Consider the following 20,568-nt stretch of genomic DNA (forward strand, 5'->3'; position numbering starts at 1 on the left):
TTATATGTCTTAAACAAGCGACGACAATTTTCCCCTCCCACCACCCCCTGTTTTCGTTTACCCTTTGTAATGGTATGGCGGTTTTCCCCTCACCTTTGCTGGGTTGATGCTTTTTATGTTTTTGTAATGTGATCTTTCCGTGTCACTGTTATGTAAATATTAAAACGGCACACCTGTGGCCAAAAAGATCCCAAAATGGGAAGTTTTGTTTTATCCCAGCAAACAGAGCTCTGCCAAAGCAACACCCACATGGTACTTCGAATAAGTAGTGTTTAATTAAGAAGGAGCAAGGATGCATAAAAAAAGCTAAGGCTACGTTTACACGGACACGGTTATCAATCAACACGGTTTCATGACCTCGAAACCGCATCGAAAACGACACGGTTTCGAAGTGTTTACACGGAACCTATTTAACCATTTTCCAACTGTTTTCAAATGTGATTGTATAAGCAAGTGCTGCTCTCTATGCGCGTTTCACCATGTTTACCCTTCGTGAGCCAGCCAATTTGTGCCAAAATACGTTGCCGTTTTCAAATCGATGCGGTTTCGTCGTGTTTGACCGTTTACACGTCCAACGAAACCGTATCGTTTTGAAAACGCTCCACTTCCGACAGCGTTTTCAAAACGACCCGGTTTCAGTAGTGGTCTCGATCGGCGCCGTGTAAACGAAAGGCGTAACCGCATCGAAAGCGATGCGGTTACAAATGAAACCGTGTCCGTGTAAACAGTGCCTAAGCTACAATGTTAATTCATAGGTTATTACAAAATATCACAATCTAAAAATTGTTATCTAAAGAAGGAGGAAAAATATTATTCTTGGGCTGACTAAGTCATCGACGCATTTATTTGAAACTGGGCACGCGTTAGAAATGTAACATGTATACGCGTGTGTTGCAAATAAATACGCCCAAAGTAAACAAACTACAGAAACTTACATTTGCTATGTTAGCGGGAAAAGAAATAAAAAATGAAAACAACAATTAAATCCTTAAATAACGTTATGAATGGCTTGCGAACTTTGAAAGAATAATATAACAAACGATAGGAACACTAGAGGAACTGTAGAACTACAAAGTTAGGCCAGTGTTTATCTCCTTTAAGTTTGCTGCAGTTTGCTTAAGGATTTTAGTGTTGTTTTTCCAAATACATTTTCCTGCTTAAAAGAAACAACTGAGGAAACGTAAAAAAAGGAACAGTATCGAACTTCCTCACATACCGACATTCTGCTTATTTTTTAATATTTTTGGCAAGCACAGTAGTGGAAATCTACTCGTGTGCCTTTGAAGTGACTGACTGCAACCCCGATAATTGCCTTGCAATTTGTGAACACATCGTTCAGATTATATCTAAAAGAATCTATAAGAATCCCTCTACCGATTCAATACAATGTCCTTTTTTCATAAACAATAATGAATTAAAGGACTTTCTCATGAGCTGCTTAAGCGGTAGTGTTCATACAGGCGGTAAAATTGTCCATCTTCATTCTTTAGCAGGGACTCTGGACTGCCGACCTCAACGATCTGACCTTCATCAATCACAACAATTCTGTCATAATCCAGGATGGTGTCCAATCGATGGGCGATTGTCAAGATCGTGCGGTTTCTCAGCTCCTTTCTCAAGATATTCTGAATAAGCTGATCAGCTTCGAAATCCATGCTGGCCATCGCTTCATCGAATACAACAATCTTTCTGTCTTGAAGCAGGGCACGAGCAATGCAGAGTAACTGCTGTTCACCACCACTTAAGTTCGATCCGTTTTCAGTTATCCAGTAGTCCAGCTTTTCTTGAGTCTTCTCCACAATGGAATTTAAGGTTACTTTCTCCAAGATATCCCAGATTTCCTTGTCCGAATGCTTTCCTTCTAGATCAAGGTTTTGTCGTAAAGTTCCGCCAAACAAGAAGGCTTGCTGTGGAACAATGGTCAGTGCCTTTCTTGTTTCTATGACATTCAGGGTGTTGATGGAAATCCCACCGATAAAAATCATCCCGTCTGGTTCTGCCATTCGAAACAAAGCGTATACAACGGAGGACTTCCCTGCCCCTGTACGCCCAGTGATACCAATCTTTTCTCCGGGCTTTATAGCCAAACAAAAGTTTTTCAATACTCGAGGACCCCCTGGATAGTAAACTAATGAGCAGTCTTCGAATTGGATGCTTCCTTTCTCTGGCCAGCTTTTAGGTGGTACGGCTTCAACTAGGTATCCAGGATCTGGTTCCAGTTGGCTGTAGCTTATGCAACGTTCAGCTGACGTCACGTCCGTTTCCAGGAAGGTGTAAAGATTAGCAATTCTGAAAACGCCAAATAACACCGATTTCGCATACAACACGGTCAGTCCAGTCGTAGCTGAAAGAAAAACACGCCAAGGTAACTAAGAAAGATTCACTATCTATGGGTTGAACAGAACAACTTAATGGCAATTTATTCTTATCATTACGTACAGAAGAACAATAGCGCTTGCCATAGAAGAGATAATCGATGGAAGTATATAATATATAGATTTAGGCAAGCCTAAAGCGGAGCTCCCCATTTATTTAATTTTCACCGGAGTTTATAATGTTTTCATTTGATAAATATGCGGTCATTCAAAGCTTTAATGTATACGCTGGCCCATATATAGGTGTAAGACAAATTTAAATCGATCATGGTTAAAATGAATGTCTTAATACGGTACAACAAAAATAATAATCTCGAGGCAGAACAACTCATGGCCTAAAAATTATTTAAGATTAATTCTCTCTCTAAGAATAGAAAATAGTTTCGCGATCCTCTCATCTTTTTTCTTTATACAAAGAGACGTCAATATATTTCGTGGACAAATATTCCCGTCTCGCTTTTCTTGTCTTAACATCGGTGCACTCAAATGGGTTGCTTACGTACGCAAATTAAAACTTAACAAATTGGTGTTTATTTTTAGCTTTTTTGATTTCTTAAACAAATTTTAACATACACTAAATCATCTCCATTCAGTATAGTCATTCAGTGTAACAGTGAGCTTAACTAAAGCAAAAAAAAATGTTTGAACTACTTTAAGAAAAATATAAGTCAGTTTGTATTTTATACAGTTCGCGCTCTCTAGCTAGATGACGTAAACATGATTTTCAGAACAAGTTAAGTTTATAAAATAAATTAATTTTCCTCGAGCTTTCTGCTTTGTCGTCGTTCAGCACTTCAACAAACGTCACTTATACTGTATGAATTTCTTCTGCCGAGAGAATTTACGGCTTAAAGTCGAAATAAACTAACAGCAATATTAAAGAAATAAACTCTCATCTGACAGAACATCACTTCAAGGGATAAGAAATCGACTTTATACGGCCGAAGAAAATCAACTTACGCCAATAGATAATCAGTAAATCCATAGCAAAATAAGTCTAAAATAAAACCAACTCCAGCTGAACAAAAACAAAATAAGCGGCAAAGTATTTACAGAAAGATCTAAACCTTGCCGTCACTGGCGGAATTTCTCGAAACTGCGTTCAGAAAGTAAGAGCATTTTCTGTCATAAAATCAGGATCAGCAATTGAGTACAGGTTGTTAACTTGCATCAGAGTCCTGTCTCTTTCTTCAGCGGACATGATCCATGCAGTAGTAAGCTTCGTTTCAACACAATCATTTGAATTCTCGATGCATGACAGCCGCAGATTCAACCGCAAACAACAGAAACAAGCAAACTGGACTTGCACAAGGAATATCATTTGCAATTATTTCTGGTCACCTCGTAAACTTTTTTCGTTTTTCACAATTTCATGGAATATACTGTAGATGACTTTTTAGGTCATCATGCGAGAAATATTTCGGTAAGAAAGTTATTCTTTTACTGGCGATTTCATTCAGTCTACACAGTGAACACCGCGCAACAAATTTTCCCGCGTTTTCAAATCATAACTTCGTTTAGATCTAACTGAAACGTCCACATCATCCATTCGATAGAAGATCATAGAAGATAAAGGACCATAAAGTCAATTGCTCGTTTTACGGTTACGGAAAATGAATGCGACTAAAGACCAATAAAATTAAAATTTAACCGTGTAGCGATCGATCGCACATTTTTTTGCGTAAAGGCGCATAGAGGTTTCGATATACTCACACATGAAAAAAGACAAACAAAATAGAGCAGTTGGATAATAAATCTCTCAGATGTTTTGCTGTGTAGTGTCGCAGAGTAATTTTACCCGTTGTCTATATCTGCCTTGCCTCGAATCTTCGTTTAAGACCTTTAAAAATCTCGGATGACCATGGCCGCCATGTTGCACGACGTACATTGTTCGTTGTTCGTCGTTCGTCGTACGGCGCACGCGCCCGCGGACCATGCCGCTAGCCATGATGACCATGAAAACTTCAGCTACATGGTTCCTCTACTTGTAATTTTCTATGGCTATGGGGCTACGCTCAAGGAGCTCCGCTACGAAATGGAACGTATTTAGTAAACATGCAAGGCTACACCTAGAGTATAAATCGATGTAGTCATAATTGGTCAGGGAATCTTTGCCGTTTGCCATTTGTACTTGACAGATATCGTTTGATATACAGACACATTGCAGACATTGCACAGTGCTGCACATCAGCTAAGAATCAAGGGGGACTCCGCGCGATTTCGCGGGATAGTTCCCTAATATTTGATGCTAAGACTGAAACAGAGTGACTCAAAAATTAGTTATCGATACATATTACGAATATGAGTAGTTTGGAACCAATTAGATTAGTTTTTTATTTTTTTTTCTCAGCGCGGGAGCGGGCAAGATGAACCGAATCCTGCAATCTGATTGGTTCCGGGAGCGGGCGGAATTTTCCGATCTTGACCGCGGTCAACGGAACGGGATGCAGTTCCGCGCTAAATCAGTTTGCAGCGAGACGAATGAACACATGAAAGTTTTGCTCTCCAAAATCGAAATACAGTTGACTCCCGATAACTCGAACCTTCAAGGGAAATTGAAAATGGTTCGAGTTATCGGGAGTTCGAGTTATCGAGAGTTGAAAACAAATGACCGGAAATAAGGAAAAAACGGTGTTTGCTGATTTTCTATTCATACAGTGTAGACCAGTGTGCATTTTAAACAAATTTAATTAGAGTATAGAGAAGCCAAAAGAAAAAGGAACAATATATGTCTAAATCACTGTATAAACTAGAACGTAACGTAACGTAAAACAAAGCGAATCAGCTGCGAACGTTGCAGGTTTCAACAGAGAACAACACTATATAGGCTACTGCTGCAGATTTTATGCGATTTACTTTTTCGAGAAATGGTCAGTTAATTCGTCCTGATGATAATCCTTTAAAGTTTTCTAAAGTTGGATTAAAAAAAAAAATTGGTATTGACCTCCACAAACAAACTGAATGTATGTAGCACGTCAATGGCATGGCACATTTCGTGTTTTGAGGGGCGTTTCGGGGACGGCTCTGAATTGTGTACGTTTATATTTCGAAGCCTTAATTCAACGTTTTGGACTACAGTACACTGTTTGATTTGACTTGTTAGATATTGACAGGCATGGTTCGAGTTATCGAGGGTAAAATTATATGGAAAATGATCTGAAGGGAAACAAAAATTGGTTCGAGTTAGCGGGAGATTCGAGTTATCGAGGGTTCGAGTTACCGAGGGTAAAATTACAGTAAATGTATAACGGAAATCCAGGGGAAACCGATTTTGGTTCGAGTTAGCGCGAGGTTCGAGTTAACCTGTGATCAGGCTTTCTTTTTTTCGCGGTGGAGGGAAGGCAAAAAAAGGAAAGCCTGATACAATTACTTGTGAAGTCGTCTGCCGCCCCCTAATTAAAGTATCTGTCAACGTCGTCGAGAATGTCGGCGATGCCATCAGATAAGCGTGATTAGCGCCTTCAAATTATATTTTTACTCTCACAAACGTGTGTTTGAATAACCCTTTTGAACGAGCTGATCGGATGGTTTCTAAAATTTTTTTTCTGCAAAGGCTGATTTTGTGTAAGGCTCAGGCTAGACATTTCAAGGTTGTAGTTTTCGTCTCTGGCACGATCGTCTGGCTTCTTTGGTGGTGTGATGTAATAATCTTCGACACCATTGGTAATAGATCACGCTCTTGCCGAATTCCGTCGGAAGCACCGCCAAAACATCTTTTCTTTCACAAACTATTCGTCGAATACACTCCCTTTGTTCGTCTTTAAATGTTTTGTGAACAAAACTCTTGAGAGATTTTCTAAAAGCTAGAAGAACTCGCTCTCTACTTCATTCCGCTCAACACCCGCCATGATAACAATCATCTTCGCGTGATATATTTGGACCGGAAATTAGACTTGAACTCAATTAGCCAATCAGGATAGAGTTTTAATGTTGCCTTTTGTTTTCTGACCAATCAGAAAAAAGTCCAGATTCTGGACTTTTTACAGACGACTCGACAAGTAATTGTATCAGGCGTTCATTTTTCCGTTGACCCCTCCGCCGCGAGAAAAATTACGCCTGATCGCAGGTTAGGTTCGAGTTAGCGAGGGTTCGAGTTATCGGGAGTCGACTGTAGCTGCTCACCTATACTAAAAAGAACAAATTGTGTATCGCCATACAGCTACGATTTTAATAAACTACATAGGCCTTTCGACCGTAACGGTCCTCTTCAGTGTAGTAACATTTGAAATGGCAACGACCAGTAACATGATATTACAGTACAGATAGGGTGTGTCGAGATATTTATAAAATTAAGTAACGCCGGTGCGTAATGCACACGGATCAACCCTATTAAGGCCATCAGGCTCACTAGTGCGCAACTTACTTATCCAAATGGACTCTAACTCATTTAACTTCTCAGGAGAAGAATGGCTTAATACTACAAACTTAAATGTTTGGTTAAAAGTAGAATTATGGAAATCTAAATGAATTTTAAGGGCAGACTCCTTGCTGTTTCTATGCCCAGTTATGCGGTCACGCAACTTTTGGGTTGTGTTACCTACATATTGTTTTTTACAAAATATACATTCTGCCATATAAACTAAAGATCTAGAAGTACATGAAGATTTGCAATTAATACGAAAAGAATTCCCTGTAATGGTACTATTTACGGTGTTGATGGGGTTAATTAAATTACAGGATAAACATCGTTTAACCCCACATGGAAGTGTCCCTTTGCTCTCACCCGGAACAGACAAAGAAATAGCCTTACGTTTGTACAAAAGGTCTCTAAGATTGGATGCCCTGCGAGTGCAAATCATAACACGAGCTCCTAAATCCCTCCAAATGGGTGATTTGTCCAAGATCTTGGAGCCCTGTAGAACAAATTCCCTGGTTTGCTTAGCACCCGGGCCATATGTAATAACCCAAGGTACTATGTTTTTGTTCTCTTGATTTCTCATGTTGTACGACAGAACCCGGGGTTTGGAGGCTATCTTGTTAAGAATACGTTTAACCGACCCTCTGTTGTAACCACTGATTATAAAAGCATCAGCCAGCTCGTCTAATCTGACCAAAAGCTTGTTACCGTTCGTAGTTTGCCGTTGTTTGTGCATTTTGCAAATTATGATTTTCACGCCATTGCGGTAAACTTCACCGGTTTTTAGACTCTATATCTATGAGTTAAACAGCCTTATTTATCTGTCACGTTTTGCTAAAACAGAACACTATTTGCCACCATTCAAGGAAATGAGATTCTTTGATTAAAAACGGACAATGTAATTATCACAATATTGTGCCGTACGTATACACTACGCATTTCATTCAGTTTGGCACTGTTTTTCAGTGCCAAACTGAAAAAAGTGCAGAGATTATTAATTTGTTAAATACAAGTGTGAATAGCTTTAAATACTGCTTTCCAGTCAAAGAGTATTTTTGAGTCAGAGAAATAGGCTTAACACCCTGCGAGCAAAGATTATTTCAAGACTTTTCAAAACATTTATCGAGAAATGTTCGGGAAGCCGATTGAAATCGAATTAAATGTGTTAAGTTAAAATCGTGGCATATTTGTGCTATATTAATGACTTCATCTGCTTTTCTTGATTCTCTGCAGTGTAAGTTAAATTTGCTGAACCTTTTTTGAGTACGGTTCATTTTAAGTGAAGCTATTTTATTCGGAATAAAATTCAGATCAAATCTGCGCGTATACCAACAAAGATTTTGCGACACATTTTTTTCTTGGTTTCTTTTTCAAGCAAATTAAGTAGAAAAAAATAAAACGTTATTTGCCGGCCTAGGTCGGTCCGTACTGGGAAAAACTGTACCCTCGGTCTCCGTACTCAAAACCTCGGGTACAGTTTTTCCCAAAACAGACCTCCCGGCCGGCAAATAACATATATATAGATTACTTCATAGAAAGTGCGACGTACGGATTTTTATTCACGAGTTGCAAAACTTTGGAAAAACGAACGAGTGAGCGAAGCGAACGAGTGAGTTTTCCAAAGTTTTGCAACGAGTGAATAAAAAATCCGTACAAAGCACTTTCTATGCTGTAATTTGTTTATTATATATATAACGAGAATTCAACCATTGTAAACTTGACGCGATTTTTCTCGTAAGTTAATTCATAAACCTTTGACATATTACAGTTTGACCGTAGAGGGAGGAAAAACAAAGCAGCAAAATGCACATCGCTTTCCAAGCGAAATCACTTTTAACCAAATTCGAAAAATTACTGCCAACAAAATCCCCGAAAAAACTTTATTTAATTAAACGCATTGCGTTAATTTTTGAAAGCAAAACTTTTGGTATCGCATCGAGTAAGCGTCGCTACAAGCGAATCGACTATTAAAACACGCAGGCGAATTTTGAACAAAATTGTGATAACACAAGGAGTCGGTTAATTAAGCAATAATAGCGACGTAAATCCACATTCAGAAATACAATCTACTTTACCGTGGTGTTCCCAAGAGTGCTTGGATATTCTTAGAAAGTCTACGGATGCGTTGCAATTTGAAAGAAATTCTTGTCCGCCGGCTTCGCTTTCATTTATCGACACTTCGCTTGTCTTCGCTCCGCCTTTGAAGAATGATTTTTATCGTTATCATCTCATTACTGTATCCTTTCGGTTTTGCTTAGCGAGTTCCTGTTTGCTTGCCTTTCCATAAAGTTCTCCAAAGACCAAGGTTTAATTTATTAAGGAACAAATCGTGTAGCCATGTTTTCCAAGCATAAACTGCCGTCGGGAGCAAACTTGCCTCTCGCTGTTCAACCTTTTTGGAAAACCATTTGAGTTCGCGCGCTCTGATTGCTTGGGTCGTTCCACTCTAGATGCTGATTGGTTATATTTTTCACATGTGAAGAAAGCTATACGCGAAGCTGATTCGACGTATCGCTTTTCTCACATGTGAAAATATCGAATATAGAAATCTATTTGTAAGGTTTATTGCCCAAAATTCTCGCTATATATGTAATAAATATATTTACTCATGATTAGTTATGATTGGCCGAGGGTAATTCAATCAACGGGAAATTGAACAAAAATGAACACTGAACCTACCAGCATCTGCGTTAAAAACCGCTAAAACTAATGCTGCGATGAACAGCAGAAGAACGATTCCCTCTAACCTCATGGCCATCCATCGTGCAGCTCCCATGCCGCACATATAAGCCGTGTTATTTTTGTCTTGAAGTCTGCATTGAAAAATAATGTAAACACGCAGTTGAAGAAAGATCAAACAACTTTGATAAATCTGTACGTTTTGCCGGTGTGGATGGCAAAGAAACTGCTCGCCCTGTTTTCATGCCTTTTCCTAAAAGTAAACCTGTCTTTAGTGTACAAATATATAGAATTTTTCTATTCTATAGTTTAACTTTCTATTTTCGCATTATCTTAATGGGTTTTCCTCCTTTTTGGAGGGAAGTATCTTCTACCATAAAACTATTTAAAAGGCTTAATTAAAAGGCTTAAAATTTTTGTTTTAAAAACTATAAAAAAGGGAAAAAACCAAACGCTTTCGACTTAGACTGACCAATCATCAGGGTATAACTTACCACCGCAAAAAATGTCCATCAACTACTTGTTATGCGCATGGCAGAGACATGAGATATAATGATAATGCAATGTTTTCTCGTGAGAAGCCGTTAACATCCCACTCGATCGATTTTTTCTTTCTATGCACAGACGCCTAAAGACTCTTTTGTACATTGCAAAATCACGCCACACGTGGGAAATTTCACAGTATGCCACTTGAAATAACAATTAGTTGGAAATTAGTTTGTGTGTTTTGTTTTTTGCATCGAATGTTTAGCTATCTTCTATCCTGCTCACCTGAAAAGGGTCTCTTGGAATTGCTCTTCCTTTCCAAAATTTCTTATAACGGTAATACCTGAAATGGTTTCGTCAACTAAAGAATACACTGAACTTGCACTGATAGCCTCTAGTCGTCTCATCTCCACTGAAGATCGTAGATAATACCGCACCAACAGGATGGCAGGAATTATACAGCAGAGGTATCCTAATACCATCCAGTAATTTGTTATGCAAATCAGCAGCATGCCAAAAACATGCTCTGGTATAAAGAAACTAATGATGGCCAAGTTAGATGGCAGCGTTTCGTCCATGCATTCTGTGTCCTTGGAAAACCGATTCAATATTCTTCCCGCGGGATTGGTATCGAAGAACAGCACGGGTGCTTTCAGAATCCCGCTAAGCATCGAGTTGTGTAGGTTCCTTGCGGAATTAACGGTGAGGTGCAAGAGAAAGTACACGGCCAGCAGCCTTGAAAACAGGAGACCAAATTGAAATCCAGCATAGATATAAATGTTGACATTTTCCTGCTGCATGTTGAGGGTTTTTCTTGATAAATCCGCCAGCCAGAAACCCAGAGACATATTGAGGGCTGAAATTTAAAAAGCCAGAATTTTCTAAGACAGGTGACGTAACTACCGGTCATTTCTTCTTATCGCCATGATACTAAACAAGGACTAATTATGAAACGCAAGTTAATGGTAGGTTCTAAAAATTCCTTTATTAATATAGTCTTGTACAGTTATGGAGAGGCGATTAAACCTGTTTATGTTGATTAAAAGGAAAGGGGGGGAACCGGAAGGGTTCGTGTTGTGTTTCTAGTCTTTCACCGTAGAGACGTTTGAAAGCTTCTTTCGCAGTCGAGAAAGAATATCCAGTTGGATAAACTAAACAAATTGAAATTCAATAGTCTAATACTGGCTTTAGTCAAACAGGTTTCGATAAAGGCGATGCAGCTTTTTCGGGCCGGCGCAATTTCATGGTTGCTAAAACAAGAATCTTAAGTTCTAAACAATTGATGATAACGCTGGAAAGTACGAAACGACACTAATATCCTTTTCCAGCTCTTATACTTTGATGGGTCAGTACTAAAAATCTTTATAAGTTGCTGCTACAATAATTGTATCAAAAAACTGGTAAATAATTGGTAAACAAGTTGCGGTTATTTTCTTGACATCCTTGGCTACCATAGCAACATTATAACCTCTTAAAACATCCTTAATTTAAGCTTTAAGTGCTTACAACTCAAAAACAAGTTCAGTGTCCCCCTTTTTATTATTGAATAATGATCAGCATGTTAGGATACAACTTCTGACAAAGTTAAAATAATTCCTGGGAGCGGTTTCAGAGCCAACTGAATGCTTCGAGGATTTTTTTAACTCTGCAAAAAGTTCTATCGTAACATTTTAGAAATGGTGGTCACTGGACTCGTTTTTTTTGTTAGAAACACTTGAAGCTAAAACTAAGGAGGCTTTTAACAGGTTATACTGTTGCCATGGTTACAAGTAACGTCAAGAAAATAGCCATAGCTTGTTTACCAGTGATTGGGCATTTGTTTGATGCCGTTTTTGTAGCTGTAACTGGTAAAACTTTGAAGCACTGGCCCATCAAAATATAAGAACTGGAAAGCGATGGAAGCTGCTCTAATCTTAGCCTCAATTTTACGTGGACGTGGCTCCTGGCTGACTAGTGCACTTGTCACTTATCACTCATCGATAACACATTTTGAATTGGCATCTCTGGGGGGAGAAATCAATGCCTTCCAAATGGAGTCTGACTCATTTAGAGGCCTTCTAAAAAAAATCTTCGTCAATCTACATTGGAGTTCCACCGTGATTTAGATACTAATCTTTAGGATCCATCTTCCTACGGGGATAGTTCGGATTGTATCGGCCAAGATAAGGGGGGCTGTATAAAGAAACATTTTGGTGGGAATATGTACTTTCATCAAATCAACAGCACGTGCTCAGATTGAAACGGTTTTTTCTAATCGTTAGCAAATTAAAGATTTTTGTGATCACTTACCTTCAGGAATCATAATAAGAAGAAAGCAGAGGAGAACTCCAAGGACAGAAGCTCCTGCTCTGAAGTACCTCATGTACGTTCTGATGGATACGAAGCCAGTTTCTCGGTCCTCGTCTGCTGTTGAGAGCCCCTCTCCCCCAGAGGACGGTACATTGTTAGTGACCTGGCGCTTATTAACTTCAAATTCCGGTTCAACATCTTTAAGTGGTTCTTTTACATCACTTTCTACATCCTTCTCGTTATAGAGTGACTTATCACGAGAAACGATCCATCCATTTTCCATTTTTAAAACCACTGAGGCATTTCGAAGGAATTTCTTGTCATGAGTAACATGAAAGCGAGGTCGAGTCGAGAGAAGCCCGCAGATGCATTTCTCGTATATCAACTCACCTACTTTAGCATCAACCGCCTTCAGAGGGCTGTCGAGCAAAAATATGTCAGCATCGGAATACACTGTGCGAGCTAAGCTGACACGTGCTTTTTGTCCACCACTAAGACTAACTCCGCTTTCCCCAACCTGGGTCATATCTCCAAACGGAAGTTGTTTAAAGTCGTCGATCAAAGCACAAGCCTCTAGTGTCGCTTGGTATTTTTGTTCATCAATATGGTTTCCAAATGCAATGTTTTTTTGTACTGTGCCGGAAAACAACCAAGGGTTCTGAGGCAGGTAGGCAATTTTTCCAGTAACTGATATTTGTCCACTGGTAACTGGTATCTCGCCAATGATTGCTTCCAAAACTGAGGACTTGCCACTTCCAGAAGGGCCTGTGATTGCGATTAAATCACCTTCATGACACTGTAGGGAAATTTCGTTGAGTAACTTATACGCATTTAAGTTTTTCTTTGTCTTAATGTGACAGAAAACTTTTTCCATTTGTACGCCAGGGCGTTTAACCCTATAGGGGAAAAAATAAAAAAAACTTAATCCCTTGTCTGGTGTATCTACATGTGTCATCGACGCAGATCTTCGTTGCTTGAACTCGTTTCCGGCAGGTTTTCCCTCACCACTCGTAGCATCGTGGCAGGACAATGCTTTTGGAATGCCATGGTTATCTTTATTCGTGAGAAGCGATTCCAGCCGTGAAATGGTCACCCTTATTAGAGAAAAACTGTAAGCTCCCTCCACGACTGACTCTACGAACTTATCGGCAAGGGACTTAAGCATCAAGGACGTTGTGAAGACTGTGGCTGGTGTCAGGCTAATACCAGCCCCCCACAAAGTTGCGATGGAAAGAAAGCATGCTGTTGCCGGGTATGAGTTGCGAATGGCATTTAGGGCTCCGTATATGATGTTCTTTTTCTGGATAGCTCGGATCTCCTTTCTAAAGACAAATATTGCGGATAAAGGTTAAGGTTAAGTGTGCATAATGAGCCTAGTGGTCCATCAGGCCGGAGCTTATTCCGGTTTCAGTAGCATGAAGCGACCAGGTGTATTTCTGCTCCCCCCTGGATGGGATGCTAGTCCATCGCATGCAGGGTTAACTCCCATAACTCCCCATTAACTCTGATTACTACGAGTAAAGCATTTATCTTGCCACAGTTTTAACGTCATTATTTTTGTTTTGAGTTTTGCGTATGCTTGCAGTGGCCACTTAGGCAGTTTTTGATTACGATGACATAGAGCTCCCCGGAGTTTTGTGTCTTGCGCAATCAAGAAAGCGAAGGTCTGGTGTCGAGAATGCCTAGAGCTTTTCTCGCCTTTAGCTATGTGCAAAAGAGAAGATCTATCTCTATAGTTTGTTATTTTAAGGCTTATTGATACGAAATTATTCTCAACTTGTTGAGTTTCGCTTTCATATTCAATAACTTGGTAATGGTATACAGTCAACTCTCTCTAAGACGGACACCTTCGGGACCGGCCGCAGCTGTCCGTCTTAAAGAGGTGTCCGCTCTGAAGAGAGTCGAAGTAACACGACACCAGTAATTCTCAGATAATAATGCTAAACCTTTGCACAATGCAACAAACCTTTGCTAACTGCAACAAGACTAAAATAATAAAAGGAACGTATTTGCTTGTTAAAGCAGAAGTTGAGAGCTTCAACGCAAACTGTAAAACTGTAAGTAGAAAACGACCTCTTTAGTGCCCATACACGTAAGCAGAAAAGTAATGTTTATTGTTAGTAAGCTTGGCATACACGTATCCTTAGGTCGCTGACTAACTTTGCTTTAGGTCAATACGAAGTTTGGAAGTATTTTCACTAATAAAACATGATAAAGAACCCTTTTCAAGTGTCCGTTAATGATTTCAAAGTGTCCGTTGTCCGTCTTAGAGAGGTGTCCGTCTTATAGGGAGTTAGGGTACAGGAAAATGACTGAAAAACGGCAGGGACCGTCACCAGGTGTCCGTCTTATGGAGGTGTCCGTCTTATAGAGGTGTCCGTTAAGAGAGAGTTGACTGTAATAAGGGTAAGAGACCTTAACAGATGAGCTCGTCTTTCTTTATGTGTAAATGGTTTCCCTTGTTTCCTTCATCTTTTTGTTTGTTTTATAATAATTCTCTTTTGTTCTCCTTTGGAGGGAGGGAGGTTGAAAGCACTTGCATAGAAGTCCAATTGATTTAATGAGTATATTGACACCCACTTTGTAAATCACGGCAATAAGATTAAACCTACCTTCGCACAGCTTTGATCATTCTTTCAAATAGAGATTCCCAGGTGTTCATTTTTACGGTACGGATTCCGGAGATTACGTTTTTAATAATTGCGATACGTCGATCTGCCATGGACTGTGTTTCTTTACGAAAGTTCGAAAGGGGCCTTGTGGTTCTCGATTGACACAAAGTTAGCAGCACCAAGTAAAACATTCCAACGAGAGCCATCCAACTTATGAAATACCACATCAGCACTCCTATGCCAATAAACTCCAGACATCCTGTTATACATAACGGGAAATAATTGACTGCCTTCCTCAGCGGTTGCAGGTCTTTGGAAATGAGGTTTATCACGTGACCAGCAGTGGTATCGGCCAGCTCGGATGATCTTTTGCAAAGAAGCTATCACCAGAGAAATTTACAACATCAGTTAATTAATATAAAATATAATTAATATAATTAATAAAATATAATTAATATAAAAAAGGCGTGAGTACGTAAATCTCTGGCAGTATCCCAAGGGTCAAATTCAATGGCTTTTTTCATGCAAGCAGGTGATGCTGCAAATTTTATCATTTTTTTCCCTTGACACAGTACGGATTTTACGAGAGGAGGTTAAAACATGAATTATGAACCACGCTTAAATTTCTATTAAAGATGATTTCCAGTCCGTACTGCTCGACTACTTTTGACGTTGGCTTGACGTTTGCATGGCAACAAATTTTGATGTCAAAGCTACTTTTTATTGTTTATTTTTAAAACTTATACCAACTTGTACCAAAAGGTTTTCTGATGCTGTGATAAATTGCCAAATAAGGGAACGCTTAATCATCTCTAGCAACCTCAAAAGACTTACATTTTTGTAGACCAGTCCAATCAATCCACTTGCGATCTTGGTTCGCAAAACCTGTTGGGTAAAATAGAAGAACAGGTTTTTTGCTACTATCTCTACACAAATGCTAACGATAAATCCGCTTGTAGCCAGCCATAGATGACGGTCACGGGTGCCAGCTGCCATGAACCCGAGAATGAGGATCAGTAATATTTGTTGTATCACTCGGCACACGCTAGCCAATGTAGCCGTGAAAAATACGAGGATGAGGTTCCAGCATCCAATACTTTTGATCACAGCTTTCCACAGCTTGGGTTGACGATTTTTAGACAGGCTGTTTTTCATCTCAAGGGACCATGTCATCTCAAATGTCTCTGCTATTTCCCTAGTTGGTTCTTGTCCCACGGTGTATGGGAGATCAGGCAGTTCCAAAGGACGCTTGTATCCAAGACGCAATGTTTCAGAGAGCCAACTATATGATATAGTGGAATAGATTGATTCCTTGTCGTTAACGGCTGCAGCCTCTTTTTTCTCTTCATTTGGTTCTTTTCCAAGCTTTGTGTATGTCACGCTATTCCATTTTCGAGCCATGTCGTCAACTACGTATAGAGTAACAAAGAGCTAAATTAGTTGCTAAGCAAACTCTACAAGTGAGCAAGAAAGCGATTTCTATATATATTGGGATACCCGGGGGAAGGGACTATTCCCAAAAAAAATCCCGCAAAGAAAACTTGACTAAAAAAAATCCCGCAGGCGACAACAAAGAAAAAAACATCATGAAGAAGTAGGCTTTAAAAACAGTTCCTGCACTGAACGGTACAAGAGAACCCTGCGTGGTCATTGCAATGGACTTGAAAAGAAATGGTACATTGCCCATAGATCAAAGGACACGCCACCGACATTTTATTTCAATTTTAACGCGCGATAATTCAGATTTATCGTGCAAAAAAAATGTTAATATTGATCGCGCGAGAAATAGAAAAGTTATGCTTGCTCTTATGTCCGCTCCGACGCCCTTAATGGAAGCAGATCAATCTTCTCATCTCATCGTCGTTGCCAGGTCTTTTAATTTGCTGCTGTAAACACAACTGCATGTTCTTTATTATATACTCAACTCAGGTTTGGAGTTAGTTTTGTGGTTTTTAAAGGGACCGTGTCACGGATTTTAGCCAAACTTAGGCGTAGGAAATAACCATCAAATTCGCTTAAATATATAAAATAACCTTTTTAATCAGTGAAGGAATATTTAAATGACACACCAAATGCAAAAGAAGGTACGGATGGCCAAAATTGTTGAAGATTGAAACAGATTGCGATATGGGTTTTTGAAATATGGTCCGGCGGACCAGTTTTCAAACTTAATCTTGTCTGCTTGTAACTTTAAATTATAACGCCCAGGAGACACATTTGGCCGCAATGAAGCTATGGCTTTGTCAATTGGACTCGTAGAATTAATTTCTTTGCAAACATTTAGTATCATAGCGGATATTTGACAACATTTATTAACATAAAATTAACTTAGCCGTGACACAGTCCCTTTAAGCCGCAAGCTATGAACACTTTTTTCGCAATTGTCATGTTTCATTGCACCAAATTATAGCTTTTATCGCTTTTACATTTTGACTGGTTTCGCTCTTCACCGAAAGTGGAGCTCAAGTTTAGTTTCGATTGACAGCGGTTGTCGACTCATTAGCCAATCAAATCATTTGAAACATTCTAACAAAGCTGTGATTGGTTGAAATTAGCGTGCTTTATGAGAGAATAAAATATGCTTGCTGACGACACTTTTGAATAGTTTTGGAAGCAAAAAGTAAAAGATATTTATTGTTGTTTAGCAGAAGCAGTTGTTGTAATGTAGCATGTGCCGTTAGTGTTTGTAAGTAATGTAAGTTTCTTTTGTAAGAATGTCGTTGTGTTGCAATAAAAAAAAAAAAAAAAAAAAAAAAAAAAGCAAAAGGAAATCCGTCGGGAAAACGATGAATTCTTTATCATATGCTCTGTTCCTGTTTCTCCCTACACTTCTTTCGTGCACAGTCGAGGCTTCTTTGTTTGTTAAATAGTGAATGTGCTTTTCGCGCGCGCTGATTGGCAATAAACTCGGAGGTGATTAAAAAAGTACTATTAACCTCCGAGCAGCTAAAGAGAAACAAACTGCCTTCGCGTGTAGCTTTGTTTATCGAAAGTGATGTTTTGGTCCGCTTGTTACTCAAAAAAAGGCACCAAATTTAGTGTTCGTTTTTATTTTTGCAATTTCAAACCACTAGAGCCTTTATTAACTATCAAATGTTTGCGAAATCTAAACTCGCTTTAAGGGAACGCTCAAGCGTAACATTTATTCATGAAAAGAAAAAGAATAAATTTTACAGAGGTGATAAAAGTTGAATGCAATTTCCTCGCTAAACGTCTTACTCTAACTTCTAAGTACAGAAACCTAGTTTACTTGTCCCCATCTGATTTGTCTAATTCCCTCGCCTCGCTTTTTCTTAAGCGCAACTGACAATACTAATTAATCGTGTCTAATATAAAAAACACCAATTTTACTGTCCACTTTGCTTTTATCAAGACAGTTCAACATAACAAACCAATTTAGCTCCCTATTGCTTTGATCAATGGACTGAAGAACGCCTACTGTGGCGATTTGTTTCTCTCGATTGACTGGTTCCTTTGAAGGATTGTGATGCATGGCAGCACATATAAAGCTCTGTACTGTTCGGAAAACAGGCAAATGTAATAATGTACTTTCAAGGCACCAAATTTTGGGTTTGTGTCAAGTTTTGCAATTTGAAAACGCAAGAGCGTTTATTATTTTAAATTTTTGCGTGATCCAAACTCGCTTTAAGAGAACCGGCTGAACCATAACATTTATTCATAAACAGAAAAAATATGTATATTAACAGAGGTGAAAAAAGTTGACTGCGATTAATTTTGTCGCAATTGTTCTTACTCTAACTTCTTAGTACAGAGACCTAGTATACTTGTCCCACCTGATTTGTTTGATTTCCCTCGCTTTTTCTTGAGCACAACAATACCAATTAATTAGGTCTAATATATAATACGCCAATGTCGCTGTCCCGGTACTTTGCTTTTATCAAGACATTTCAAGATAACAACCCAATTTAGCTCCCAATTGCTTTGATCAATTGACTGAAGAACGCCTACTGTGGCAATTTGTTTTTTCTCGATCGACTGATTCCTTTGAAGGATTGCGATGCATGACAGCACATTTAAAGCTGTCACTGGCTGTGTACTGTTCGGAAAACACGCAAATAGAATAACGTTCTTTCAAGGCACCAAATTTTGGGCTAGTTTTAAGTTTTGCAATTTCAAATAATGGAGCCTTTATTAACTATCAAATGTTCGCAGTTAAGTCGCGTGATCCAAACTCGCTTTAAGAGAACGCTGAACCGTAACATTTATTCAAAAATAGAAAAAGAATAAATTTACAGAGGTGATAAAAGTTGACTGCGATTTCGTCGCAAAACTTCTTATTCCAACTTTTAAGTACAGAAACCTAGTATACTGTCCCCACCTGATTTGTCTGATTTCCCTCGCTTTTTCTTGAGCACGACTGACAAAAGCAAATTTAATTATGTCTGAAATAATAAAAATGCCAATTGCAATGTCGCTATCCACTTTGCTTATATTTTTGTCGCTGTCGTTTTGGCGGTCTCAAAGCCATGTCGCCTGTCGGAATTTATTCCTGACAGGGCTTCTTTAGTGGTTTACACCGAAATTCCTTGTATAGCGTATATTTGAAAGATTTCCTTCCAATTAAAAAAGTTCCAAAAGACGTCGAAAGAAGTTAAAAAGCTGTGGTTGAGGAGTTCAACAATCCAGCGAAAGACCGACAAAAAACCAACAAATCACCACCATACATGTATGCACGTTCACAAACAGAACCTAAAGTTACCTGGGAACTGAAAGATAATTATAAAATTAAAGGAGACTTACCTGTAAGGTGAAGTTTGATTTGGATTCTTCCTTGTCATCCGAAGCAACGAGCAAGTAATGAAGGTCGGACGCGTCCTGTTTTGCTCCGCACGTGTCGTTTTCTTATACTTGCTCCTACCAGGGTTCTTTTTGGGCGTGAACAACCACGGTGAATGTTTACTAACTCAGCATGAGCTACTGAGCAGTGGTAGCTGTAGATTCCGAGACAAGGCTACCTTAAATTGATTCGCCATCGATTTATTTTGCAGTGTTCGGAAAACACGCAAATAGAATAATGTTCTTTCAAGACACCAAATTTTGGGTTTGTTTCAAGTTTTGCAATTTAAAATAATGGGAGCCTTTATTACATGTTTTATTAACTATCAAATGTTCGCAGTTAAGTCGCGTGATTCAACTGAAGCGTAACAAAAAAAAACGCCAATATGTCGCTGTCCACTTTGCTTTTATCTTCGTCGCTGTTGTAGGGTCTTGTAGTTTCATTGGCAGTCTTGTCGTTCGTCGTCATTTCAGTTCTTTCATGTCGCCATTTCAAAGCCCATTGTGGCCTGTCGGACTGATTTATCCTAACAGGGCCTCATCCAACGAAGTGATAAAACCTATTTGTACTCCTTGCAGTTAAGTTTGTTTCATGCTCGGCATGGTTTCGCGTTTTTGGACGGTGTTGCTAAATAAATAAACTGCACTTGAAATTAAAAATTTAGCAACGTAAAAACGGGGTGGGGGTAGAGTATACCCCGCAAAAACACCTGTGGTCGAAGAGTAAAGAAGACAGTCGTGCACAACGAACGAAAGGACAAATGTTAAACAGAACCTAATTTGTTATTCTTGTTATTTCCGAGTAAGATGAAACAAAGTTCTTGTTGTACACCATCTTTTTAAAAGAAACAAAAATTAAAATATTATAAAGGAAATATGTTCAAGCTCTCAGCCCCATAATATACTACTAGAAATTCTCGCATAAAGCCAAAAAATGCTAAAATAATGCCTGATTTCTTTAAAAAAATGCCAC

General features: G+C 39.0%; 2 protein-coding genes across 2 annotated transcripts; both read right to left on the bottom strand.

Moving 5' to 3' along the window:
* Window positions 1-1,223: 1,223 nt before the first annotated feature.
* On the bottom strand, window positions 1,224-13,072 carry LOC144646405 (ATP-binding cassette sub-family C member 4-like). The gene is made up of 4 exons (XM_078505981.1): window positions 12,187-13,072; window positions 10,183-10,753; window positions 9,412-9,545; window positions 1,224-2,344 (listed from the first exon to the last, which is right to left on the bottom strand). Exons 1-4 carry the CDS (start codon window positions 13,058-13,060, stop codon window positions 1,428-1,430), a joined length of 2,496 nt encoding a protein of 831 aa, XP_078362107.1. The 5' UTR covers window positions 13,061-13,072; the 3' UTR covers window positions 1,224-1,427.
* Window positions 13,073-14,794: 1,722 nt separating this feature from the next.
* On the bottom strand, window positions 14,795-16,199 carry LOC144647482 (ATP-binding cassette subfamily C member 4-like). The gene is made up of 2 exons (XM_078507287.1): window positions 15,633-16,199; window positions 14,795-15,178 (listed from the first exon to the last, which is right to left on the bottom strand). The coding sequence occupies exons 1-2, from the start codon at window positions 16,197-16,199 to the stop codon at window positions 14,795-14,797; spliced, it is 951 nt and encodes a 316-aa protein (XP_078363413.1).
* Window positions 16,200-20,568: the final 4,369 nt, after the last annotated feature.

This window comes from Oculina patagonica, chromosome 3, assembly GCF_052425735.1.
Source record: "Oculina patagonica isolate OP01 chromosome 3, crgOcupat, whole genome shotgun sequence".
Classification (NCBI taxonomy): domain Eukaryota; kingdom Metazoa; phylum Cnidaria; class Anthozoa; order Scleractinia; family Oculinidae; genus Oculina; species Oculina patagonica.

What these genes read in the sequence shown, in the direction of transcription:
- LOC144646405 (XM_078505981.1), bottom strand. Translation starts at nt 13,060, where the DNA reads ATGGAAAAAGTTTTCTGTCACATTAAGACAAAGAAAAACTTAAATGCG. An exon ending in TCTTATTATGATTCCTGAAG is followed by an intron (nt 10,754 to 12,186) that starts GTAAGTGATCAC and finishes TTTAAATTTCAG; the next exon opens with CCCTCAATATGTCTCTGGGT. An exon ending in GGTTTTTAACGCAGATGCTG is followed by an intron (nt 2,345 to 9,411) that starts GTAGGTTCAGTG and finishes TTTTTCTTTCAG; the next exon opens with CTACGACTGGACTGACCGTG.
- LOC144647482 (XM_078507287.1), bottom strand. Translation starts at nt 16,199, where the DNA reads ATGGCTCGAAAATGGAATAGCGTGACATACACAAAGCTTGGAAAAGAA. An exon ending in TTGGACTGGTCTACAAAAAT is followed by an intron (nt 15,179 to 15,632) that starts GTAAGTCTTTTG and finishes CTCTGGTGATAG; the next exon opens with CTTCTTTGCAAAAGATCATC.